This window comes from Saimiri boliviensis, chromosome X (genome assembly GCF_048565385.1).
Source record: "Saimiri boliviensis isolate mSaiBol1 chromosome X, mSaiBol1.pri, whole genome shotgun sequence".
In the NCBI taxonomy this organism is placed as follows: domain Eukaryota; kingdom Metazoa; phylum Chordata; class Mammalia; order Primates; family Cebidae; genus Saimiri; species Saimiri boliviensis.
Genome location: NC_133470.1, coordinates 43,234,227 through 43,255,300, shown reverse-complemented (window position 1 = coordinate 43,255,300; position 21,074 = coordinate 43,234,227). Strand labels below are relative to the sequence as shown.

At 41.5% G+C, this 21,074-nt stretch overlaps 2 protein-coding genes across 3 annotated transcripts in view; both read left to right on the top strand.

The window, feature by feature from the left end:
* SLC9A7 (solute carrier family 9 member A7) overlaps nt 1-21,074 on the top strand; it is a 142,820-nt gene that overhangs the window by 52,158 nt on the left and 69,588 nt on the right. For both annotated transcript variants that reach the window (XM_010350153.3, XM_010350154.3), the window contains exon 2: nt 20,302-20,501. In XM_010350153.3, coding sequence (XP_010348455.1) covers nt 20,302-20,501 — 200 coding nt within the window. The remainder of the gene's footprint in view (nt 1-20,301; nt 20,502-21,074) is intronic.
* On the top strand, nt 11,250-18,927 carry LOC101039015 (E3 ubiquitin-protein ligase TRIM39). The gene has a single exon (XM_003939507.4). It carries the CDS (start codon nt 11,844-11,846, stop codon nt 13,308-13,310), a length of 1,467 nt encoding a protein of 488 aa, XP_003939556.2. The 5' UTR covers nt 11,250-11,843; the 3' UTR covers nt 13,311-18,927.

Here is a 21,074-nt window from a genome sequence, read left to right as displayed (position 1 = left end):
ATGTCTCACTTTGTTGCCCAGGCTACTCTCAAACTCCTGAGCTCAAGCAATCCTCCTGCATAATTTTTATTTTTTTGTGTGTGTAGATTTGGGGTCTCCCTTTGTTGCCCAGCTGGTCTCAAACTCCTGGACTCAAGCAGTCCTCCCACTTCAGCCTTCCAAAGTGCTGGAATTACAGGCCTGAGCCACAGCCAGGATCTTCTTAATTGGAGGTGTGATTTTAATTTTTTTCCCCTGGGAGGCATGACGCTTCCAGGAAAGCTTGATAAAGCTCTTGTAGCCTCTCTCTCCTGCAGTTAATTCTCTGTACTGCTATGGTATCTTCTAAAAGTCAGTCCTGATTATACCCCTTTTTAGTCCAGAAGTCTCTGTGGCCTGTTTCCTGTGTGATAAAGTCTCATCTCATGAGCTTGGCTTAAAGGGATGGCTGGCCATCTTCCTTGTGCCAACCTCACTTCCTGACACTTGGTCTCCACCCTTCCCCTTTCTCCCCAGCGTGGGCTAGCTTCAGCTGTGCCACTGTATCTAATGTGCATTTTCCCATTTAATGCCAACGTTTTCTCTGAAATATAGTTTACGCCTCCTCTTTCCTCTATACAAGTCTGACTCATCTTGAAAGGCCCAACTGTGAAGTTACCTTTCCTGTGAAGTTTTCCTCATCAACTTTTCATCTGAAAGACTTACTCATTCTGTTGTCTACTATGTTACCTTGTTATGCCTCTGTTTTGTGGTGGTGGTTAAAGCTGGTTGGCTTTATTGTCAGTTGTGTGTTGGCAGGTAGGACAGGGGTGTGTGTCTGTGTGTGTGTATGTGTATATCTCAAGAGGGAAGATACTGTGTCCCAGCCAGGCCCATGTCTCCTTAGCCCTCAGCCCAGAGCCCTTCCCTCCTGAAATACAGGATCCACCTGTTGGGTACAACTCTTAGGAGGATAAATAACAGAGTTCCTATTCTAGATACTCCACTCTGTGTTCTGTTCTAAAATAATTTTACCAAGCAGCCTATTAAAAATGACAGTTCAGAGCAGGGCTGAATTAAAACAAGTGCATAATTACATTTTATTCTGTCCTTGTAAAAGCATAAAGGGTATCGCTGGGTATGTAATACGAACATTTCTTGTGTCCCAGACACCAATTTCATGACTCGGGAAATTGCAACAAAAACACAAAACTCTAATCTTTCTAGATACTGTTTTGTTGCCTGCCAAAACTTAAACATAAATTGCAAGGGGGAAGAAAAGCATTATGTCCACAATTAAGAGAATTTATACTTCATGTATATATAATCTGTTAATATTCATGCTCAGATTACAGTTTTTTATTTTCATTATTTCATTCTTTCAGCAAACATCTGTTGAGTGATGACCACGTTCTAGACATTGTGCTGGGTTCAGTGGAGCTTGTAGTCTCATGAGGAGGACATGCAGTAACAGTTGTGTAGGCAACGACAGCACAGGGGAAACAGTGGTTGACTGACACAGGTGGTCCTGCAGGGTGAATAGGAACTGATCAAGTAAACAGGGTAGGGAGGGTGGGGCCCAGGAGACATACCTGACAGAGTGGAAAGCGTGCTTCAAGAGCAGAGAAGTAGGAAATGGCATGGCTTACTTTAGTATTTAGCTGTCATTTTCATTTTTAATAGGAAATATATATTGTACATGTTATAAAATGCAAATAGATCAACAGTGAAAGTTAAGTCCTATCTTTCCTCTGACCCTCAGCCACACAAGCCCTCTCCTTAGAGACAGCCACTGTTATATTTTCTTGTAAATGCCCCTCCATGGAATTGTGATACATTTATAAACCTGACATAGATTTTTATCTCCCCTGAAAAGGTAACATCTTATGCAACTTGTTTTTCATCTTGCTTTTTCCCTTCTAATGCATAGGATATAGAGTGGCTGCATTCTTTTTAATGTAATGGCTATAGACTCCATTATGTGAGTGGACAACAATTTATTTAGCTGGTACCCTTTGGAGGAGACATTTAAGCCTTTTGTTATCATGTGTTGCCACCTATCCCATGAAGTAGGTTGGAATAAGTGAGCCACAGCCAGAGTACAGAGCTGAAGGTTGTAAATATATTCAACTCTTAGTTCAGATTCTGCTAACAAACAGAAAGTCAAGCATGTTGGGGAAGAACCAAATCAAATTCCAAGAAATGCAATATATTCATTAAAGTTACAAATTCATGATAAAGAACTGAAAAAACAAAGAGCACTGAATCCGAACCAGTAGATTACCAGATTTAAATGTAAGACTTCAAACTATAAAAATCCTGGAAGAAAACCTAGAAAGTACCCTTTTTGACATCAGCCTTGGCACAGAATTTTTTGGCTAAGTCCTCAAAAGTAATTGCAGCAAAACCAAAAATAGGCAAGTGGGACCTAATTAAATGAAAGAGCTTCTGCACAGCAAAAGAAACTATCAACAGAGTAAACAATCTACAGAATGGGAGAAAATATTTGCAAACTACGCATCTGACAAAGGTCTAATTTCCAGAATCTATAAGGAACTTAAATCAACAAACAAAAAACAAATAATCCCATTAAAAAATAGACAAAGGAACAGGCACTTCTCAAAAGAAGACATGCAAGTGGCCAACAAGCATATGAAAAAATGTTGATTATCACTAATCATTTGAGCAAGGCAAATTAAAACCACAGTACAATGCCATCTCATACTAGTCAGAATGGCTGTTTTTAGAAGTCTAATAGTAACAGACGCTGGCAAGGCTGCACAGAAAAGGGGAACATATGTACACTGTTGATAGGAATATAAATTAGTTCAGCCACTGTGGAAAGCAATTTGAAGATTTCTCAAAGAACTTAGAACTACCATTTGACCCAACAATCCCACTACTGAGTATATATCCAAAGGAATATAAATTTTTCTATTATAAAGACACATGTATTTGTATGTTCATTGCAGCACTATTCACAATAGCAAAGACATGGCGTCAACCTAGGTGCCCATCAACAGTGGATTGGATAAAGAAATTATGGCACATATACCCCACAGGGAATACTATGCAGCCATAAAAAAGAACAAGATTATGTCCTTTGCAGCAGCATGGAAGTAGCTGGAGTTCATAATCCTAAGCAAATTAACACTGGAACAGAAAACCAACTGCTGCATGTTCTCACTTATAAATGGGAGCTAAACTTTGAGTACACATGGACTTAAAGATGGGCACAATAGACAGTGGGGACTATGAGAGGGGATGGGGTATCAGTTGAAAAATTACCTATTGGGTACTATGTTCACTGCCTGGGTGACAGGATCCATACCCCAAACCTCAGCATCATGCAAGTATACCCATGTAACAAACCTGGACATGTATCTCCTGTATCTAACATAAAATTTAAAATAATATATATATATTTTGCTCTTGTTGCCCAGTCTGGAGTGCAATGGCGTTATCTTGGCTCACCACAACCTCTGCCTCCTGGGTTCAAGCGATTCTCCTGCCTCAGCCTCCCGAATAGCTGGGATTACAGGCATGTGCCCCCATTCCCAGCTAATTTTGTATTTTTAGTAGAGATAGGTTTCTCCATGTTGGTCAGGTCAGTCTTGAACTCCCAACCTCAGGTGATCTGCCCATCTTAGCCTCCCAAAGTGCTAGGATCACAATTATAATTTTAAAAACAGAACTGAAAAGAGAACTGGTGAACTGAATAATGGATCTGAAGAAATCAGACAGTGCCACAGAGAGGAAGAAAATATATCCATATGCTAAAGTACTACACAGCAGTGAGACCACATGAACCAGAACCATGTGTCAATATGATTGATTCTCACAATTGTATTGTGGAGAGAAAAAAGGCAAATTACATAATCATACTATATACAGTTCAAAACATGCCAAGTTAAATAATGTCTATCAGTAATACTCCTCTAAGGGCACAATAAACACCAAATTCAGACTAGCAGTGTCCAGAAATGGGGTATGGGAAGCAAGGGACTTGAGTGGGAAGGGATACCAAGGATGCTTAGCTCTCTTGGTAATGTGCTATTGATTAAGCCGAGTGGTGGACACCCAGATATCTGGTAGACCATTTTTATCCTGCTAAATTCTTGTAAAATATATTAAATATACAAAACAATATATGTAACTTATATGCAGATAAAAATGAAATAAACTCACTGTCCAGCTTAAGGAACAGAAAATTACCAGTGCCTTTGAACCACTCCCCCCACGTAGCCTTCCCAGTTATGGTATATTTGCCCCCGAGGTGTACTAGATCCAGTCCTTCATGTAGCTGATATATTTCATAATAAGGGTTTTTAAAGGGATGCTTTGTAACCTTCTTATAGTAATCTTATTAGTATATTTGGTAGTTAATTTAAACTCAAATCTTCATCTCCCTTTTTAAGAATTGTTGTGTTGGTCATCTAAGTAAAAATTATATCTTGTGTGCCTATGACAAAACTTGTAAACACAACATATTTTCAGCATCTCCCCAAAGTATGTGATGTTTTAAGAGCATTAGTAAAAATTAATCTTCCATCTGGCCCCATCAGTTTTAATCAGGGAGACCCAAAGTTAAGTAGTTTCTTGGTTACTGCCTTAGGATAATACTGTCTGCAAAAGTGGAGTTCATGTTAGGAGGTTATATATCAGAAGTCTCCTTTGAAAGATCAAAAAGTTCATTTTGATGGTGATGTGGGAAAAGGGAAAAAGAAACCTAAAAACATCTCTTGAATAAGGGTTAGGGACCCCATGTTAGAGCAATGGTACCTTACCTTCTTATCTGTAAAAGAAATGTTTACTTGTTGGGAGGTGAGATCTGAGTTAGCGATAGGGATGTTGTTGATGGTCTGGAGAACCTACATGCAGTTTCCCCAAAAGATGGTGTATTAGCTTGGGCTGCCTTAACAAAATACCATAGACTAAGTGGCTTGAACAAGAGAAATTTATTTCCTCACAGTTTTGGTGGCTAGAAGTACAAAATCAGTGTACCTGCATGATTGAGTTCTGGTGAGGACCTTCTTACAAGTGATATGTACATTGTGACTTAAAGAATGGTTAAGACTTAACCCAGTGAAGATAGTTACCGAGGAGAGAGTGGAAAGAGAGTTCCAGGCAGAGCCTCAGAGGAAAGACTGGTTAATCTATTTCAATGCGTAGCTGATGTTTAGCTGAAAATCTTGGCCTGGGTCTCTAAAGAGTGACAACCAGGTCAGGAAAGTTTGTCATCATCTAATGTAGTAACCTTTTTAGTCCAGTCCTTAGGCAACTGACTTGGATTTGAAATAAGTTTAATTAAAGGGAGAAATAGACAAAACAGCAATAACATTGTGTTAAGTGATCACTCAGCCACAGGCACACTGTCCTTGATTTGGGAAATGTCAGAGTATGAGACAGAAACAAATATTCATACAACTGATTTAAAACAGAAAGCTGATATTATAATTCCAAAGGGCCTTGGACCTAACCAAGGCATCTGTTGCACTCCTGTTATTTTCGATTCAAACATATCTGTGAATTTTTTTTTTTTTTTTTTTTTTTTTTTTTTGAGACAAGGTCTCGCTGTCACTCAGGCTGGAGTGGAGTGCTGCGATCATGACTCACTGCAGCTTTGAATTCCTGGGTTCAAGTGCTCCTCCCATCTCAGCCTCCCAAGTAGCTGGGACCACAGGCACACACCACCATGCCTGGCTAATTTTTAAATTTTTTTTTTGTAGAGACGAGGTCTCACTATGTTGCTCAAGCTGTTCTCAAACTCCTGGGCTCAACCAATCCTCCCACCTCTGCCTCCCAAAGTGTTGAGATTATAGGCATGAGCCACTGTGCGTGGCCTGTGAATTTTATTTTAAAAGCATTTTAAAGAAAATGTGTTTAACAGTATGTATGGGTGGCCCTCCATATTGTAAGGACTTGAGGGGTTTAATTACTGATGCTTTAAATTCTCTACCAAAATTTTGAAGCAATTGAGAGATAAAGGAGCCAGATGGGTAGCAATCAAAATGTCTCATTTATTAGTGGCAGAGCTAGTAGAGAATGGCTTAGGTGTGTGACAATTGACTTCTTGAGACTGTAGTCCTGGAATAGGCAGCAATAATCCCTCCAGGTCCTGGGAGTGTTAAGCCAGCACAGGCTCTACCTAGAATGAGGCAAATGTAATCAACCTACACTTGGATACCATATTGAACTTCTCTAGTTAAAAGTTCAGTTGTTAAACCCAAGTTTTCCTCCTTAGTTCTAGTTTTCAGTGAACACCTCTTCCATTCAGCATTAGAATGGGCATGTTCTTTTTGCAAAGACTGCCAGAAGAAGATATGTGGTCCACCATAGAGAAATGCTGTGCAGCACAGCAACAATGGCAAGTTCTTCCTGGTGTCTCACCCAAGAGCTTCATGGCACAGTATAAGTACATTTTCCATGTCTAGTTTTCTCAAGTAGTATATAAGACCTAAAATCATTTCCCCCTCTTGTTACTAGCTGTGACATTCTATATTTCAGGAAACTACTTAAAATTGATGGTGCATTTTGAATCACATGAACTTGTTCCATATTGGTTTGAGTTAAATCTTTGGAATTTCATCTGCTGAAGAAGAGAGGTATTGGAATGGAGGTCAAACTCTTGGCTGATGGGTTTGAATTTCACTCTTTTAGTGTCTTTATTCTAAGGGGATGAGATAGAACTTTTGTCTTGAAGAGTTATTTCTTTAATTAAACTCAGCCTCTGTCAGAACAGCACTATTCCCAGGTTGCTGAGTCACAGATTTTCTATTGCATTGTTAAGAGTTATCAGTAGGTACCTCTCCCCCACACTCCAGATTCTGAGCCCTTTTAAATATGAATCTCTCTGCCTACTGTCCAGCGAAGTGGAGTGAGAAAAATGTATGCAAATCCCTTTCCCCAAGAAATTATTGAAAAGGCAGTACCTTAATTCTTAATACTTAAAAGATCACATCTCAGCACTACAAAGGTGTTAAGGCACTGGAATGTAAATCCGTGGTAGTAGCTAAACTATTCCAGAGTGTAAGTCATGGCACAAGCTGGGTGTCCGTGTCCAGTAGGGGTTCCCAGGCTTGGGAGAGAGAACAAGTCCATAAATGCCAAACTTATATTATGATAGATTTATGTCCTATGTACTTTAAATTTTTAAATTAATTTTTAATCAACAAAAATTGTATATAAGAGGATAGATTTTCCTTGGACAAGCAGGCAGGACCTGTGGTTCTGTTTGTGGTAGGCTTCATATCACACTCAGATGGTTCAGTACCAATGCTGAATCTTAAGCAGTTCTGAAAGATTTTTCCTAATGATGCCATGCAGGTCATCTGATTTTAAGTGACCTGAATGCATTAGAGAAATTGAGCAATAAAATCAATGGCTTGTGTTTCTCACTTCAGGTTAAGCCCATTATGTGGCAGGCACTTATTTCCTGTTTTAATGGGAATTTTTAATAGTAAGGTTGCTAGCTCCATGAAGCCTGTCCTTTTTGCAGTCTCTTAATTCTTATTAAAAGAAACCTGATAGAATAAGGTTGCTTACTTTTTGGCCTGTCTGTTTACCAATCTATAGTACCACAAAGATGATACATCATATGATGATACTGTTTTGTTACTATCATTGTGTATGTTGCTAAATCCCTGGGAGAATCTTCTAAATAAAATCAGCATTTATACAAGGACAATTATGCCTACCCTTGAAATTTTCCTCTGGTCAAAACCCAATATAAATGTAAAATTGCTGTAGAAGTGCTCATTTTACAGGTACCTGGGAAGCTGCTATAGGGACAAATAAGGAAGTTAAGGTATACTGTGCCTCTGCTGGACAGGACAACTTCAAAAGTAGGGAGTTCTGTAGATACTTATTAAGAGAATTTTTTTTTCTATTTTGCTCCAGCCCACATATCACTTGTCTTCCTAACCTCTGTCCCCAATATGCACTATTTTTATAGCAAGAGATGATACAAAGAAAAATAACTAATTCTAAAGGGCTCATAAAAAGCAGCATTTGTACAGTTTTTGACAGTTTATAAAGGGTTTTGACATATGCATGTTCTCCCTACATTCTTAAAACAGCTCAATTTTAGAAATGAGCAGTGGAGAGGTGCTTTGTGCTGGATTGTAGCTAGGTGGAAAGTAATGTTACCTATCCAGGTCTTCTGTCACTGAATCTACCACATTCTCCATTATGCTACCTAGTTACTACCAGACAAAATAAATATATCAGCAAAAGTTGGTACATAGCAACAAATAATGCCTTAGAATTAATTTGCTACAATATACAAAAGGAAACATTTTCAGTAAATGTTTGCTTCTTATATGTTTATAAAATATAGCAAGATAAAAAGCAAGTAAGAATTTTGTTATTCATGCTCATGGGAGGACTTCCGGAATGGCTGTGTAAGAGCTCAATGAATCATCTTCCCAAAACATGGCAATAAAATTGGATTAAGTTGTCAAAAATAACCATTTAGTCTCCGGAAATTGACGAAAGGTCAAATAAATTGAGGGACATTTATTAAAGAAAATCTACGGAATCTTGGTAAGAATAGTGTCTATGGCATTTAAGATTGCTCCCATCCTTGCCTGATCCATGTTCTGAAAGATTTATCATTGGCAGGTGAAATAGGCTGTAGTGACCACCAGCTCCCATTTCTCCCACCAGCTCCAAAAATAAACCATTGTGTTTATGGTCAGTTGATTTTCATCAGAGATACCAAGAGAATTCACCGGAGAAAAGATAGTGTTTTTAACAAATAGTGTTGGAACAATTAGATATCTATATGCAAAAGGATGAATTTGGACCTTAACCTGACAGGAAACACACAAAATTAACTCAGATTGTATCAGACATCTAAGTGTAAGCATTAAGGCTATAAAACACTTTAAAAAATAAGAAATATTCATAACCTTGGATTAGACGAGTGTTTTTTAGATATGACACCAGAGCCACAAGCAATAAAAGAAAATTGATAAATTAGATTTCATCAGAGTTAAAAATTTTTGCTCTGCTACACACAATAACAAGAGGCTCAAAAGACATGCTACAGTCTGGAGAAAATATTTGCAAATCATATATCTGACAAAGGACTTGTATCTAGAATATACAAGGAACTTAAACTGTGACCATAAGAAAACAACCCAGTTTTTAAAATGGGCAAAGAACTTGAAGAAACACTTTTCCAAAGAGAATATTAGGATGGCCAATAAGTACACAAAAAGATATTCAACATCATTATCCACTAGAGAAATGCAAATTTAAAGTATGATGAAATACCACTACACACCTATTACAATAGAATAACTAAAATGAGAGGTACTGGCAATACCATATGTTGATGAGGATGTGGAGCAACTAGAACCCACATATGTTGCTGTGGGGGGCAGTGGTTAAAAATGGTATAGTTGGGCATTTGGGTTGGTTCCAAGTCTTTGCTGTTATAAATAGTGCTGCAGTAAACATATATGTGCATGTGTCTTCATGGTAGAATGATTTATAATCCTTGGGGCATATACCCAGTAATGGAATTGCTGGGTCAAGTGGTGTTTCTTTGATAGAGTAGATAAAGAAAATGTGGTACATATGCACCATGGAATACTATGCAGCCATAAAAAAACAATGAGTTCATGTCCTTTGCAGGGACATGGATGAAGCTGGAAGCCATCATTGTCAGCAAACTAACACAGGAACAGAAAACCAAACATTGCATGTTCTCATTCATAAGTGGGAGTTGAACAATGAGAATACATGGACACAGGGAGGGGAACATCACACACCAGGGCCTGTTGGGGGTGGGGGGAAAGGGGTAGTGGGAGGTGTGGGGCTTAAAACCTAGGTGATGGGGTGATGGGTGCAGCAAGCCACCATGGCTCATGTATACCTATGTAACCTGCACATTGTGCACATGTATCCCAGAACTTAAAGAAAAAAAAATTTAAAAAAGAACTGAAAAAAAAATGGCATAATTACTTTGGGAAATGGTTTGCAGTTTTGCATAAAATTAAAGATATGCTACACATATGACTGAGCAGTCCCACTCTGGGTATTTACCTTAGAGGAATGAAAACATGTTACATAAAAACCTGTTCATGGATGTTCATGGCAGCTTTATTTGTGCCAGCCAAAAGCTGGAAACAAGCCAAATGTCCCTCAGTAGGTAAGTGGATTAACAAACTCTGTTGCATTTATACAATGGAAAACAGCTTAGCAGTAAAATGGGATGAAGTGTTAATTCACACAGTACTTGGATGAACCTCAAAGGTGTTAGGCTGAGTGAGAGAAGCCACTCTCAAAATGTTACATACTGCATGGTTCCATGTATCTAACCTCACAAAAAAACTCTAGTAATGGAAAAAAATATCAGTGGTTGCTGGGATTAATAGGAAGGATGAAGGTATGTGTGAAGAGATAGTACAGGAGAGTTTTGGGGTATTTGGTATCCTTGTTGCAGTGGTGCTTACATGAATCTATATGTGTGTTAAAATTCATAGAACTGTACACCAAAAGAAAAAATAATTTATTGTATAACAAAGTGAAAAAAATTTAAAAGACAACATCAATTTAAAAAAAGAAAAGAAAAAATAGGTCAAAGATTTGGGGAAAATATTTTCAAATTGTATTTTCAATAAGGGACTTCAGAAAACAAAAAATTTTTTTTTTACAATAATAAGAGAACCTGATTTAAAATATGGCAAAAGATTTGAATGAATGGATACTTCACCACGTAAGATGTACAATGACCTATAAGCACATAAAAAGATGCTCAGCATCTTTAGGCATTAGGGAAATGTAAATTAAAACTACAAGGCGATATCTCTGAACATTCTCTAAAACAGGTATGATCATAAGACAATAAGAAGTGCTGCTGTGCACATAAACAAACTATAACTTTCATATGTTGCTGGTGAGAATGTAAAACAATACATTTTCCCAATGTAGTTTGGCAGTTTCTAAAATACTAAACATAGATTTATCGTCTGACACAGCAGTTTCATTCCTAGATATCTACCCTAGAGAAATGAAAACATGTCCACAGACTTGTATGCAAATGTTCACAGCAGCCTTATCCACATTAACAAAAAAAGGGAAACAAATAGTTATTGATTAGTTAATGGATAAAATATAGTACACCAGTACAGTGGAATACTATTTGGCAATAAAAAGGAATGAAGTAAGGTCCGCCACGTAATTGGCCGCCGCCACAGCTAGCCACCCTCTCACCAGACTGGCCCGAAGACAGGAAAAGTGTGGAAGCCCACAAGCCGCCCCCGCCCCGCCCTCCTCAGCGACTTCCGGCTGCACCGGGAGAGGCGGCGTCTGGCCAGGGTCGGGGCCTGGAGCCTGGACGAGACAGGCTCGCCGGCAGGGGCGCCCGTCCAGCGCCCTGCGGGCAATGGGCTTCAGCGCTCGAGCACGCGCATGCGCGGGCCTGTTTCTCCACAGGATTCCTCGGGTCACCTGGACGCCAGCATTTCAGCCACCTGCCCCTCCGGGTCCCTTCTCGACCTTGATTCCTCCTGCTGGTTCTCATCGCCAGGCCTCTTTCTTCTTCCGCAGGCACCTCTAGACCCAGCCGCGACCGCCTGCCGACACCCTGGGTGCCACTGACACGAGTCTCGGTGCGGCTTCCGCTTCCGGCGAGTATTGTGTGTCGCGCCGCGGGGCGGGGGCGAGGGGAGGAGGAAGGAGGGAGGCAGCGCTCCGGCGGCTCCGCGCCCCGCTCTCCCGGACCGAAGCCGGGAAGAAGCATATGTCAAACTAGGATACGGTGATCTGGAACTATTGGTTCTAAGATACAAGTGGAATGAGCCTGCATTAGAAGAAGTATGCTGAGCTAGAGTTGAAGGAAGCTTCTCTTTCTGACGAGAAAGCAGAGTTAAATTATGGCAGAGACAAGTCTGTTAGAGGCTGGGGCCTCTGCAGCCTCCACAGCTGCAGCTTTGGAGAACTTACAGGTGGAGGCAAGCTGCTCTGTGTGCCTGGAGTATCTGAAGGAGCCTGTCATCATTGAGTGTGGGCACAACTTCTGCAAAGCTTGCATCACCCGCTGGTGGGAGGACCTAGAGAGGAACTTTCCTTGTCCTGTCTGTCGAAAGACATCGCGCTACCGCAGTCTCCGGCCTAATCGGCAACTAGGCAGTATGGTAGAAATTGCCAAGCAGCTGCAGGCCGTCAAGCGGAAGATCCGGGATGAGAGCCTCTGCCCCCAACACCATGAAGCCCTTAGCCTTTTCTGTTATGAGGACCAGGAGGCTGTATGCGTGATATGTGCAATTTCCCACACCCACCGGGCCCACACCGTTGTGCCACTGGACGACGCTACACAGGAGTACAAGGAAAAACTGCAGAAGTGTCTGGAGCCCCTGGAACAGAAGCTGCAGGAGATCACTCGCTGCAAGTCCTCTGAGGAGAAGAAGCCTAGTGAGCTCAAGAGACTAGTGGAAAGTCGCCGACAGCAGATCTTAAGAGAGTTTGAAGAGCTTCATAGGCGGCTGGATGAAGAGCAGCAGGTGTTGCTTTCACGACTGGAAGAAGAAGAACAGGACATTCTGCAGCGACTCCGAGAAAATGCTGCTCACCTTGGGGACAAGCGCCAGGACCTGGCCCACTTGGCTGCTGAGGTGGAGGGCAAGTGCTTACAGTCGGGCTTCGAGATGCTTAAAGATGTCAAAAGTACCCTGGAAAAATGTGAGAAGGTGAAGACCATGGAGGTGACTTCAGTATCCATAGAGCTGGAAAAGAACTTCAGCAATTTCCCCCGACAGTACTTTGCCCTAAGGAAAATCCTTAAACAGCTAATTGCGGATGTGACCCTGGATCCTGAGACGGCTCATCCTAACCTAGTCCTGTCGGAGGATCGTAAGAGTGTCAAGTTCGTGGAGACAAGACTCCGGGATCTTCCTGATACACCAAGGCGTTTCACCTTCTACCCTTGCGTCCTGGCTACTGAGGGTTTCACCTCAGGTCGACACTACTGGGAGGTGGAGGTGGGCAACAAGACCCACTGGGCAGTGGGTGTGTGCCAGGACTCCGTGAGCCGAAAGGGCGAGTTGACTCCACTCCCTGAGACTGGTTACTGGCGGGTGCGGTTATGGAATGGGGACAAATACGCGGCCACCACCACACCTTTTACCCCTTTGCACATCAAGGTGAAACCCAAGCGGGTAGGCATATTCCTAGACTATGAGGCCGGCACACTGTCTTTCTACAATGTCACAGACCGCTCTCATATCTACACTTTCACTGATACTTTTACTGAGAAACTTTGGCCCCTCTTCTACCCGGGCATCCGGGCTGGACGGAAGAATGCTGCACCACTTACCATCAGACCCCCAACAGATTGGGAGTGACAGGTTGGGATGTGGGAATAACTGGGGTGAGGCAGGGTCAAGTGCTACGGGCCTCCTTCCTGTGTCCTGCTGGAACGTCTTCGTGTCCACCTGGTTCCAGTCCTGAATCATCTTGGAGAAACACCTCAGTTTCTAGGATGGTTTCGTGTGGAGGGCGAGGCAGGACTGGGCTGGATGAGAGAGCACAGCTGTGTCTCCCTCCTCTCAGGGCAAGGAGCTGGTTCCCAGAGGATTATCTGCCCTGAAGTCCATCCGGTTTTCTGTTGCACAAGGACGGGTTGGGAAGGAAGGAGAGGCTTTTCCAGAAACAAAAAAAAATCTGTGAGGGTCTGACTTTCTCAAACCAGAGGAGGAAACAGAAACCCCTGCACATCTTTTAGGGGGTTCTTTGACCCAGGATAGCCTTGCTTCTTGAGGTAGATCACAGGAGTCTGTGTACCTCTAAATTAAAGAAAGATGAATGACAGATGCTGTCATGGGTCTCGACGTTGAGGAGTTTTTCTGGGGGCAGATGTTGGACATCAACAAGGTTAGAAGGAAGGTCAGGGAAGTGGGTTAAAGGAACAAGTTCCTGGAGATTAATGAAGGGGAGAGAGGTTTCTTTGGTCTTCCATTCCAAGGGTAAGATTACCATTATGGGTAGTATTGGCTAGAGGTAGGAATGTGGAAAGGAGAGGCTGAAAAGAAAGCAGAGGAGAACCCAGGTCCCTGCCTCAGCCTTCAGCAGAGTTGGCTGATTGCCTGCCTCTTTACACCAAGAAGTCAGTCACCTTGCTCCTCTCTAGAGCCAAGGTAGAAGAGATCCTGCAAGACATATCTATCCTTTCACAGTTTTCCCAAGGGAAATTGGAAAGGAGAGTCAGGTATTAGAGGAAAGAGTATTTGTATCCAAAGCCCTGGCCGTAAAGAATGTTATGAAGTAGCTACTCCCAAATTGTCAGCCTAGTTACCTGGCCAAGGTGTCCAAGCCAGAAAGGAAGAAAGGTAATAGAGTCTTCCTCACCCTAAGGGCAGGGTAGAAGAGGGTGGTGTATAGGGAATGGCCAAATAGGCAACTTTCTTTGGCCCATGTGCATCTGTCCTGGAACTGCTGTTTACAAAAGCCAGGCTTTTGCCTGTTTGTTGCCATCCCTCACCCTTTGCCATTTCCCTTTTCAGAGAATGTAAATGATTTTCATGTTAGGCCAAAATAAACAACTTATAGGGTACATATGTTGTCATAAAAGGTAAAAGTGATGCATGCCAAACCAAATTAAACTAATTTGGATTATCTGCTGTTTGGGTAATCTTCACAGAAATGACTGAGAGGAGAATCTGCAGTTTATTGAGGGCATTTCAGTTCCTCCTACCACCTCAACAGGACTTTGTCCAAACTCTCCTCCTCTTTAAAAAAAAAAAAAAAAAGAATGAAGTACTGATACATGCCTCCAACATAGATGAACCTTGAAAACATGCTAAGTGAAAGAAGCCAGACACAAAAGGCTACATATTGTATGACATCATTTATATTAAAAGTCCAGAAAAGGCAAATCTATAGAGACAGAAGGTAGATTAGTAGTTGTCTGGGGAATTGGAGTAGGAAACAGGAAGTGACTGCAGATGGAAATGTTCCAAAATCAGATTGCATTGATGATTGCACAACTCTGAATATACTGAAAATTATTGAATGGTACACTCTAAAGCAGGCGAATCTTCTGGTATGTAAATTGTACCTTAATAAAATTGTTTTTCAGTTTCACCACATATTCAAAACAAGGAACAAAAATATTTTGAATGAATTCTCCTTGATTCAATATATCAATGAATAGCACAGCTGCGTAAGTATCAGAACAAGTAGAACAAGGTATTGAAAGGGCTGTAATATTCATTTTCAAAATCCAAGTCATATAAATGACCCCCAAACCTGAAAAGTCATCGTCAACTGCTGGAATCCATTGGATTCTCTTTATTCATTGAATTAGAAATAGTCATCACCATCTTCAAACACTGTGTAACTGGGTGCAAAATGAGATGCTTTCTTTTCTTGGAATTTCAGATGAAGCTTTAAAACTCATAACAACCCCTACTGTGCTGTAAAAAACTCCACAGTGGTGGCCAAACTGATCAGGTGATCATCTACCTTTAGTACCTTGTATATGAGAAAATGAGATCTCACTAAAGAACAGTGCACCCAAGCAGCTGTTCTCGTCCTGAACAAGGGCTTATTAACATAGACATTTAAATATTGTAGCTGATGGATGGCTGTCTAGAATTACAACTCATCAGGTCCACTTGTTCGGCTGTCCTCCCAGTAGCCTCAGCCACAAAAGGAAAACTGGCATCAGACCAGTGGGAGCTGGTTTCTTTAATGAACCCATGGGATTTTTAAACCATACTTTGCTCTCATGATTGTATTCCTTCGTCATATTACCAAGTTTTGGATAAGCACATACATAAACTGTATATATGCTAGTACAATTGTGAAGTGCGTTTTTTTCATACCCACGAGTTGAAACAGTCTCGAATTTTTGCCTCTTTGGAGTTTACCATCTTGTTTTAAGCCATATCAAATGTTAAAGGAATTTCATCTATATTTGCTTTCTGTAAAAGTTCAAAACAATTCTTTCATTAGTAATGTACCTGTGAAATCAGTGATTGTCTCTTTATCAGTTGACATTTTATGTGCCGTTTTTCCTGGCCCAAACACACAGTAGGTTATTTGTGATCTAGAACACTAGGCTATTGATGTAGTCAAATCATTAGTGCCTCTGTTGCTCTCCATCATTTTTTAGGAATACTGAACTTAAAAAAAATATATATATATATCATGTTTTAATTCCTTGTAGGTATGACCACTTCACAGTTCCCTCTCAGGATGTCTCTGAGAGCCAGCAGATGAAAATATGCTGTTCATGTTTTCTGCAAGTGTCTATCATTTTCTCACCCAGTTACCCTCCTGCAGTTCTAATATCCTGTTCTTTCTTCAACTGGAAAACAGCAAATGTGAACTTAATATCATGCCATGGAATATGGTGGTAATAAGTATGAATCTAAAATATCTGGGGAGGTACCCAAACTCTACCTTGAGTTAGTGGTGTACCGTGTGGCTTGATATATTTTTGGTAAAAACTGTCTGGTGTTAACGTTACATCTCTGCTATGGTGTTTTGTGTTACCATATTTTCACCACAAGGGAGCAGCATCACCACCTTCCCTATCTCCCTTCCATTTTTAATATGGGTGCATTGGGCCCAAGGCAGAGAAGGAAAGGTTTTCCGACTTTAAAAGACAAAATTCATCATCTGGTGATTATTGTAAATATGATGGTGATGGTTACTGGAAGAGAGTTGAAGAGTGTTTCCTGTAACTGAGGAATTTGCCTACAAACATAAACCCCCTCTTTTGTTAGAGTAATATTCATCATGAGGACCCTTGATAGTATGCTTTAGTCTTTCCATTAGCTCTGCTAATAATGAGGTTAGAAAGGTCAAAAAACAGTGAGTTACATAAAGCAGGTTTTGACTTTCAGGAGAAAGATAGTTTCTCTAAATGACTTATTTTGGCTTCCTGATAACATTTAAGTTAAATCATGTTTCAGGTAGTCTTCTCCAGATGCTACAGATCATCCTGTATTATGAATGTTGAAGGGCTATAGAGTCTTCTTTGTCATATAAAACTTCATCAGAAAATAACTGTCTAACCAAGGGGTGAAATAAGACTACAAAGCATCACAGAGTTCCATCTAGAGAGCGCTTCCCAGAGCCCTGAACAGCTTCATTGCTACCAGTAGTCTAATTACCATCACACCTGCAAAGGAGCCACTGCTGCCACAGCTGGCTGCAGTCACTATCACTGTGACTGCAAACGAGCAGTGAGGCTGAGACACTTGGCATGACACCATGGGCAGAGGTGGAAGGAGTAGCAGCCCACAAACAGGACAAGGTTATCCCAGTGAAGGTTTGGGAAGAGTAAGATGGTTCCGTGAAATAAATATACATGGTTTCATCCACAGGAATGACACTGTGCAACCCCAGGAAGCACCCTGGCAGTATAGGGGATGGAGAAGCTGTGGAGTTCAATGTTGAAGGAGAAAAGGGTACACAGACAGCAAAGATTGCAGGCCCTGCCAGAGTTCCAGTGCCAGGCAGTACAGATGCAGCAGGCTGAAACCATTATAGATGTTATCTGCATAATGAGGGTCTTCCACAGGGTCACCAGCACAATTACCAGAACAATGAGAGTGGGGAAAAGAAGGATTGGAGAGTGCCCCTCGACATCCAGCCTGATAGCACATGGACGATGCCTCCTCCCTTGCAGAGACCCTGTGAGCGTTGACCAGAGTGTTCTAACCCTCCTGTGCAGGGACAAGTGATGGAGGGTGCCAAAAACCAGGTGAAGGAGAAGAGGTAGGCCAGTGAGACAGAATATATATTGGGATTACAGACCACAAGTCTCCAGGGCCCTTCCTCACCTAAGATAGTACGTAATGAAGACCCAAGGCCAGCAGCCATTCAGTGTAGGCACCCCCCAACTTCAGTTATCAGCACAGACACCCAGATAATCCTGAACCAGAAGATGGCAAAGAGGCCGCGAGAACGTTCATTGCCAAGGCTGAGCAGAGCAGGGCTGAGTCAATGCCAGCCAACCGTCTCTTCTGTCATCTGGTTTGTCATCTGACAGGAGAAATGAATATAAATTCCAGCAGTAAGACCTGAACAAAAGATTGGCTCTGAAGACTTTAAGTGCCTGCTTTTGACCCATTTACCAGCTAGCACTATGTCTTTTTAGCAATGACAAGTATGTTTTCTAGAAGGTCTGGGGCCAGGCGTCGTGGCTCACTCCTGTAATCCCAGCACTTTGGGAGGCCAAAGCAGGCAGATCACCGGAGGTCAAGAGTTTGAGACCAGCCTAGCCAACATGGTGAAACCCCTTCTCTACTAAAAATGCAAAAATTAGCCTGGTGTGATGGTGCCCACCTGTAGCCCCAGCTACTTGGGAGGCTGAGGCTAGAAAATGGCTTGAACCTGGGAGGCGGAGGTTGCAGCGAGCCAAGATTGAGCCACTGCACTCCAGCCTCAGTGACAAAGTGAGACTCTGTCTCAAAAAACAAATAAAATAAAATAAAATAAGGTCTAGTTTTTTTATATGCCTTTAAAGAGTTTCAAATTGTTTCATAACTGGTCAAATTGAGATTATTAAGAAACTCAATTTTAAGTTGTAAAAAAAATCAAGTTGTTTTATTACAAGTCAACAAACTGCAAGTGTCTGTTAATATGGGTTTATAATAATAGTACTGAAACACACAGATCTTGGCTTAAAGAACTATGTTTTTCTAGATTTTATATTTTATTTGCTATTCAACAATGTCTTCTGAGTTCTTACAGATCTCGGAGATAAGACACATTATAGAAAATTACACATGGAAGACAGTAAACGTTCTTTTTCTCATTCAGCTTTCTCTATTAATGGCAAAATGAGATGGGGAAGCAAATATACCATTCTGTCTTTTAATATTGCCAGCAAAGAACTGAATTTAGAGAGAAGTCTGAAATTTTCCTCTTTATTTATTTATTTATTTTTTTATTGCATTTTAGGTTTTGGGGTACATGTGATGAACATGCAAGATTGTTGCATAGGTACACACATGGCAGTGTGTTTTGCTGCCTTCCATCCCCTCACCTGTATCTGTCATTTCTCCCCATGCTATCTCTTCCCACCTCCCCACCCCCCGCCCCTCCCCCATTCCCCCCCAACGGACCCCAGTGTGTAGTTGTCCATGTGTTCTCATTGTTCAACAGAAATTTTCCTCTTAAGAGAATTATAGATAGTGTCTGATAATCATTTATGGCTTTTTTTTTTTTTTTTTTTTGTCTTTCACTCACTTTTACTTGAGCACATCTGACTCATATTGAGGTTCAGGGAAACCACACTCTTTCCTCATTCACAGAATTGAATGCTTATACATGATCTTGCTGTTTTTATTTTTCCCTAATGGGAGAGCCCTACAAAGAAGGATATACGACTTACAGACTTGTAGCTGTTGATCTTAGCCATCTCATAGCTACAGCCCCAAGAAGCCAGCTCTCCCCAGCCCCTGCATCTTGACTGCTCAAATGTACACTGCAGTATTTCACTTCCCAAGGGGTGTAATTACCTTCTCCATGACACCCAGTGCTTCAAATAAGCAAAAGAATTTCTATTTCCCCCCTTTCATCTGATGGGTGGCAAAGCAAGTTACATTTATAGCAACTAGAAATTTCAATGGCCTGGTCCTTGCTGGCACATGGCAGCAGGACTGGCTTGGGGATGCTGCTGGGGGAAATGAAGGAGCTCAGCAGTTCTGCTTTGTGCTGTCCTGGCCAGAAAAATCTTTGCTGCTTGTCATCACATCTTCCTCCACCAGAAGCCTGAGAAATGAGACATACTCAGGTGTTAAAAGCAGTCACAGGACTAGCCGGGTGTGGTGGCTCATACCTGTAATCCCAGTACTTTTGGGAGGCTGAAGCCGGCAGATCACTTGAGGTCAGGAGTTTGAGACCAGCCTGGTCAACGTAATGAAACCTCGTCTCTACTGAAAATGCAAAAAAAAAAAAAAATTAGCTGAGTGTAGTGGTGGGCACCTGCAGTCCTGGCTACTTAGGAGGCTGAGGCAGGAGAATCACTTGAACCCGGGAGGCAGAGGTTTCAGTGAGCCCAGATCATACTGCTGCACTCCAGCCTGTGTCAGAGAGCAAGACTCCACTCAAAAAAAAAGTGCTCTCAGTGTCATAATACCACCAAAGTTACTGTCCCACCTTGTCTTCCTGGTGGCTGAGCAACTTAAATCAGACCAGAATAGATGGATGCTTAACCCTTTCAGTCCTGAAGGCCCATGCAGTTTCTCCTAAAATACATACCCATGCCCAATTTCTAAGATTACTGCTGCGTTTCTTAGTTGTTGAAAATCAGCTATGCCATTATTTCCACACTCTCCCTATCTTTCCTCAAGCCTGATGAGTTTTTTTCTCTTTCAGGGCTCATTGTTGGGGTGATCCTGAGGTATGGTACCCCTGCTACCAGTGGCCGTGACAAATCTCTCAGCTGCACTCAGGAAGACAGGGCCTTCAGCACTTTATTAGTGAATGTCAGCGGAAAGTTCTTCGAATACACTCTGAAAGGAGAAATCAGCCCTGGCAAGATCAACAGCGTAGAGCAAAATGACATGCTACGGAAGGTGAGCTGGGGACACTCAGCCATCATTGTCCCGACATGGTGGTTGATTCCCTGACTTATCTTGACCTTGTGGAGAGAAATCCTTCCAAACTCCTGGATTATTAATAACATTCCTGGCTCTCTATTTTGTTAGGAAACTTTTTGGTTCATGATGAGGAGAAGGAAGAACCAGATTTTAACTTGAGCCTTTCAGCTGGTGACCTTTGTGGGTTTGTTAGCATCTGTAGCTGATATGGGCCACTGATTATGCAATGGGTTTGTATGTCCCCACTCAACTCATTTATCCAGCCACCATCTCCTCTTTACTATGTCTTTTAACCTTCCTGTGGTTTAGGGATGATATTGCTACTTTCTTAAAATAAGATTGATTTCACTTTTAGCTTATTTATTCAGTATTCAGAAGGGTAATTCTTAATTCATGGTTCTTTTGCTATTTCCTACAAATATTTGAGTGCTTACTCTTACTGGTGATTGAAGCCAAAGGCTTAATGAATCTTCAGGAGAAGAAGATTTTGTCTTAGAATTTGAGTCTAGGCATTTTCATTTAATGTTGGGGTAGCAAAATAGTCCACAT

What these genes read in the sequence shown, in the direction of transcription:
- LOC101039015 (XM_003939507.4), top strand. Translation starts at nt 11,844, where the DNA reads ATGGCAGAGACAAGTCTGTTAGAGGCTGGGGCCTCTGCAGCCTCCACA.